The sequence below is a fragment of the Emys orbicularis genome, chromosome 12 (assembly GCF_028017835.1).
Source record: "Emys orbicularis isolate rEmyOrb1 chromosome 12, rEmyOrb1.hap1, whole genome shotgun sequence".
Classification (NCBI taxonomy): Eukaryota; Metazoa; Chordata; order Testudines; family Emydidae; genus Emys; species Emys orbicularis.
In genome coordinates, this window is record NC_088694.1 from 48,797,133 (window position 1) to 48,803,132 (window position 6,000).

The 6,000-nt window shown below is 50.4% G+C and overlaps 1 protein-coding gene across 1 annotated transcript; it reads right to left on the reverse strand.

Annotated features, from left to right (window-relative positions):
• Positions 1-3,406: 3,406 nt before the first annotated feature.
• Positions 3,407-3,868, reverse strand: LOC135887228 (ribonuclease-like). The gene has a single exon (XM_065415000.1). It carries the CDS (start codon positions 3,848-3,850, stop codon positions 3,407-3,409), a length of 444 nt encoding a protein of 147 aa, XP_065271072.1. The 5' UTR covers positions 3,851-3,868.
• Positions 3,869-6,000: the final 2,132 nt, after the last annotated feature.

The following is a 6,000-nucleotide window of genomic DNA, read 5'->3' on the forward strand; positions in this document are numbered from 1 at the left end:
AAGCAAGGATGCAAGCATACATCTATGGAATGCGTGTGGCTTCAGACCAGGTCCCTTATGCTGCTCACCTGTGTGCTGCTTTCATCCCTGGACAAGTGATTGCCGATTGGCACAGCAAAGTTTCCTACAGCAGAAACAAAGCAACTCTGCCAAGGAACCTTTCGCAAAGAATTGGCGAGTACCTCCAGGAAAGTTTCGTAGAGATCCCTCTGGAGGATTCCCATGCAACCTCGGTGTACGTTAACAAACTTTTCCGCAGGGCTCCCACACTGCGTAGCTGCATGGGGGAATGTGAAGCAGACGCAAACACAGATAGTCTTGTACATTTCTATCCCTTAACCCACTTCTAGTGGATAACGAAACAAAGGACAGCTCTACCTCATGTCACCGAGCTGTATCAATTAAAAATGAGCACTTACCAGAGCTCCCCTCTCCTGCATCGTGCGTGCCACCGACCAAGGGCGGGTCCTGGCTTGAATCCTCAGGAGTCGAGAAGAGGTCCTGGCTCGCCACGGTACCGGACGACCCTGTCAGCTGTCTCACATCATCCTCCAACTCCACTCCTTTGTCCACCACATCTTCCTCGGGGTTGAGTCCACTGGCCACTGTCTCCAGCCCCACCCCCCCCAAATATCCACAGGGCTCTTGGCGGTGGAGGTGGGGTCACCGAGGATGGTGACCAGCTCCTTATTGAAGTGGCAGGTGTTTGGCGCAGCACCAGAAAAACAGTTTTCCTCCCTTGACTTCTGGCACACCTGCCTCAGCACCTTTATGTTCCCACGGCACTGCTGCGTGTCCCATTACTGGCCCTTATCACACAAGCCATGAGAGATCTGCTCATCGGCATCGAAGTTCCCATGGCTTGAGTGCAGCTGGGACGGCACAGCCTCCTCTCCTCACTGACCCAGCAGAGCCAATAGCTCCGGTGTGCTCCAAGAGGGAGAGCTGCAAGGGAAGATGCGATGTGAGCTGTCCATGATGAGCAAAAAGGAAGTGGAATTTCAAAAATTCCCAGGCCTTTGAAGGGGGCAGATGCCCATGTACCAGGCTGCAGGGCAGCGGACTTTGAACTGCTGACCAAAGTGGTCAGGATAGGCATTGTGGGACACCTCCTGGAGGCCATTGACGGTGACATAACCAAGCACAGTGTCTACACTGACACTGCGTCAATCTAACATTGCGGCAAAAAGCTCCAGGCCTCTCATCGAGGTGGTGAGGTTATTTTATCGGTGCAGCAGGGGAGTTAAATCGGTGGGAGGAGCATCGCAGTGCGTGCACCTGCACTTTTTGGTCGACAAAAGCTGACGTTAGTCGACAGAACTGTGTCATGTAGACAAGGCCTGAGCTACTCAACTTGTGGCCATATTGTCACTGGTGACACCTAGACAGGAAAAGTCCTTTAACTTATTCCCCACCCCATGAGCCAGCCAGTGCCCTGCCCTGGGGCCAGATGGGAACCAGCACCCTGTAGAGAGGAAAAGATCCGTGTCCCATTCCCCACCTCCCTGCGCCAGCCAGTGCCCTGCCCTGGGGCTGGATCAGAGTGGACTCTCTTAGGGGGGAAAGGCCCCGTGTCCCATTCCCCATCCCTCTGAACCAGCCAGTGCACCACACCAGGGCCAGATCGGAACCAGTGTCCCATAAAGGCGCAAGGATCTGTAATTCATTTTCCAACACCTAGTCATAGAATCCTAGAAATGTGGCCATGGAAGGGACCTCACGACGTATCTAGTGCACCCCCTGCGCTGTGGCAGGACCAAGCAAACCTAGACCATCCCTGAGAGGTGGTTGTGAAACTTGTTTTTAACAAGCTCCAGTGATGGTGTTTCCATAACCTCCCTTGGGAGTCTGTTCCAGAGCTTAACTACCCTGAGAGATAGAAAGTTTCCCCCAATACCTAGCCTAAAGCTGCCTTGCTGCAGATTAAGCCCATTGCTCCTTGTCCTGCCTTCAGTGAACATGGAGAACTGTTGATCCCTGTCCTCTTTAGAACAGCCCTTAACATATGTGAAGATGGTTATCATGCCACCCTCAGGCTTTTCTCCCGACTAAACCTGCCAGTAAAAAGAACTGGGCCTGTTTAGTACTTTCCTGACAGGGCAGGTTTTCTAAACCTTTGATCATTTCAGTTGCTCTGTTCTGGACTCGCTCCAATTTATCCACATTTTTGCTAAAGAGCAGCACCCAGAACTGGACCCAGGACTCCAGCTGGGGCCTTACCAGTGCTGAGTAGAGCAAGACAATTCCCTCCTATCTTACATACCACACTCCTGTTAATATACCCCAGAATGATATTAGTCATTTTCACGGCTGTGTCACGCTGTTGACTCATCAGTTTGTGATCCACTATAACCCCCAGATCCCTTTCCGCAGATAACCTAGCCAGTTATCCCCCATTTTGCAACTGTGCCTTTGATTTTTCCTTCCTAAGTGAAGCACTTTGCACTTGTCTTCATTGAATTACATTTTGTTGGTTGGTATCAGACCAATTCCTCAATTTGGCAAGTTTATTTTGAATTCTCACCCTGTCCTCCGAAGTGCCTGCAACCCCTCCTACACTCTGCACTCCATTAGCCAAGTCATTAATGAAAATATTGACTAGTACCAGACCCAGGACTGACCCCTGCGTGACCCCAGTACGGATGGACTAATATCTCCAGGTTTGACAGAGAACTATTGATAACTACTCATTCTGTTTTCAGCACTGTCAGGGCTTGGAGTGAGACACAGAGAGTGACGTCTAATTTCTCTACAGCACAGCCCCACAACCATACACTCGGCCCTTCTGCATTTGCAGTAACATTTTATTGCATGAAATAGGAAGAGAATCCAACTCATCAACAGTTACCACAGCAACAGTCACCACAGTACCATTTCCCTACATCACCCAAAGCAATAGAGGAAGATTTCACTATATTGTATAGTGGGCACTAGGGGCAGCAGAGGGTGGGGGCAGGGAAGGGACGGCTATACTGTATAATGAAAACAAGGGGCAGCAGAAAGCGAGGGGTCGGGAAGGGGCAGCTATACTGTATAATGGGCAGTAGGGGCAGCAGGGGGCAGGGGTGGGGAAGGGACAGCTATACTGTATAATGAGTACTAGGGGCAGCCATTTGTGTTTGTATCCTGCTGGCCCAGGCTCAGGGTCTCAGTGCCAGCTGGGGGTGGCTGGGGGCCCAGATTTTCACTCGTCTGGATGGGAACTGGCCCTCAGCATGGGAAATCCCCCTGCAGGCCCCAAGCTGCCGGCCTGTGGGATAAGGAGATGCTGAATATCCCTGTGGGGATTCATGGCGGGCATTTTCCATGGGGGGGCAGAAGGGACAGGGCAGGATAGCCCCCAGTGACAGAGGACTGCCTGTGAGCAAAGTGGGGTGGGGAACAGGGGTGGTCCCATGCTCCCAGGTTAGGGCAGGTACGTTGGCTCTAAGTGCACGGGCAGCCGATCTTCACAGCCCACGCGGACCCTCGTGTTGCCAATTGCAGCCCTGTATTTACAGTTCCCCGGGTAGGAGCCAGGCAAAACCCGGCACACAGTGACGTCGAAAGATCTGTGGCTGTCGTAGAGATTACCACCAACGGGTGTCCCTGCATATTTACAGATGTCTTGGAGCTGGTTTATGGGGGTATGAATGAAGGTGTTGGTGGGTTTGCAGGCAGAGCAGGTCAGGCCCCAGCGCTGCATCATGCGATTACAGTAGATCCGGTCATTGCGGGCGCTAGTCTTGGGGTTGTCAACGTGTTGTCTCGCAAACTGCTGGTAGCTGGCTCCTTCGCTGAGCTGGGCCAGGCCAACGACCAGCAGGATAAGGGGCAGCAGGAACATGAGGCGGGGTCCCCTGGGGACCATGGCTGCATCTGTCACTGGATCAACCTGGAGTGGAGAGAGGGGGGAGATGGATGGAGACAGCGCAGGGTGGGTATCTGCCTCCTCCATGGCACTTCCAGGGCCCAAACGCCTCCCCCTGCCAGCCCATGCTACCCCTAACGCCTCATTACCGCTACCGTGATCAAAGTGCCCATTGTTCTGGGTGCTGCCCAGAGCCAGACAGAATGTCTTACACTCTCAGTACGTAAAGTGAACAGAGAAAGGGTTCTGATCCCCATATTACAGAGGGGAAAATGAGGCACGGAGAGGAAAAGGCACACCGTTTCCATTCCCACATGGATAATGCATACTCTACACCAGGGGTCTCAAACACGCGTCCCCCAGAGTTATTTCCTGTGACCCGACAAGCTCCCCTCCCCGCCCCGAGAGCACCGCATACCCACTCCTCCGCCTCTCTCCCAGTGCTTCCCGCCACCAAACAGCTGTTTGGCAGTGCTTAGGACTTTCCAGGAGGGAGGGGGCAGGAGAGGGGACGCAGCGCACTCAGGGGAGGAGGCGGAGAAGAGTCGGGGCCAGGGAGGGTATTTGGGGAAGGGGTTGGAATGGGGCAGGGAGGGGGCGGAATTGGGGCTGGGACTTTGGGGAAGGGGTTGGAATGGGGGTGGGGAAGGGGTGGAAAGAGGCGGGCCAGGGGTGGGGCCTCATGGAAGGGGTGGAGTGGGGGCAGGGCTGGGGGCAGAGCGGGGGGCTTTAACCAAAGTAATTCTAAAAGTAAGTGCCTTTTGTCCTTTGAGTGAGGTGCATTACTGAGTGTTTATATTTTATTAAAACCCCTCAGAAATGACTTCGGCATTGAAAAAAAGAACACTCCTGGAAGAAAAGAGAGTTTTCCAAGACAAATGGGAGAATTTATATTTTTTCTGAGAGGTAGAAGATACAATTCAATGCCTTATTTGTCAGCAAACGATTGCTGTTCCCAAGGAGTATCACATGCGTTGGCACTACGACATGATGCACCGTGAAAAATATGATGCATTCACCGGAAAAATCCAAGAGGAAAAAGTTCAGCAACTTAAAGCAGCATTTGCCAAGCAAAGAAATTTCTTTTTGGAGATTAACAAGTCTAGCGAAGATTCAGTAAGAGCAAGTTTTGTGATAAGCGAAATGATAGCTAAATCATCGCAACCTTTTACAGAAGGCCTATTCGTAAAAGAACGTATTGTGAAGGCTGGCAAAATGTTATGTTCTGATAGGAAGAAAGTTTTTGAAGGCATAAGCTTGTCTGCCAATACAGTTGCCTGCAGGATAACGGATTTAGCAGATAATGTGCAAAAACTATTGATTCAAATGGCAAAAGACTTGGAAGCATTTTCAATTGCTCCTGATGAGAGTACAGATGTATCAGATACCACCCAGTGTGCAGTGCTCATTAGAGGTGTGGACTGCAATTTGAATATAACTGAAGAATTGCTAGACTTAATGCCACTGAAGGGTACCACAATGGGATGTGACATATTTCAAGGATTGGAAGAGTGCATTGAAAAAGCTGCGCTGCAATGGAACAAACTGGTATCTTTGGCTACAGACGGTGCGCCATCAATGTGCTCTGAAAACGTTGAAGACCAGACTGAACAGCCTCAATATACCAGGAATTAGCTTCACCAGTATACATTGCATTTTGCACCAAGAAGCCCTGTGTAGTAAAAGTCTACAAATGAAGGATGTTATGGATGTAGTTGTTAAAACTGTTAATTTTATATGTGCACCAGGGCTGAATCACAGACAGCTCACTTCTTTTCTAGCAAGTATGGACAGCCAATATGGGGAACTTCTGTATCACACTCAAGTTAGATGGCTGAGTCGTGGAAATGTTTTGAAGCGTTTTTTGCACTGAGAGAGGAGATTGATTCCTTCATGAAAATGAAAAACAAGGAGGTTCCACAGCTTGCTGATTTCACTTTTATCTGCAACCTTGCTTTTCTAACCGATGTAACTGATCACCTTAATGCACTGAACTTCAAGCTTCAGGGTAGAAAACAGGTGATAACACAGATGTATGACAGTGTTAAGTCATTCAAAGTCAAGCTTACGTTGTGGGGGAAACAGCTGACTGCTGGCAATTTGGTCCATTGCTCGACTCTGAATTCCTTAGGAAAAGTTGAACCCAAATC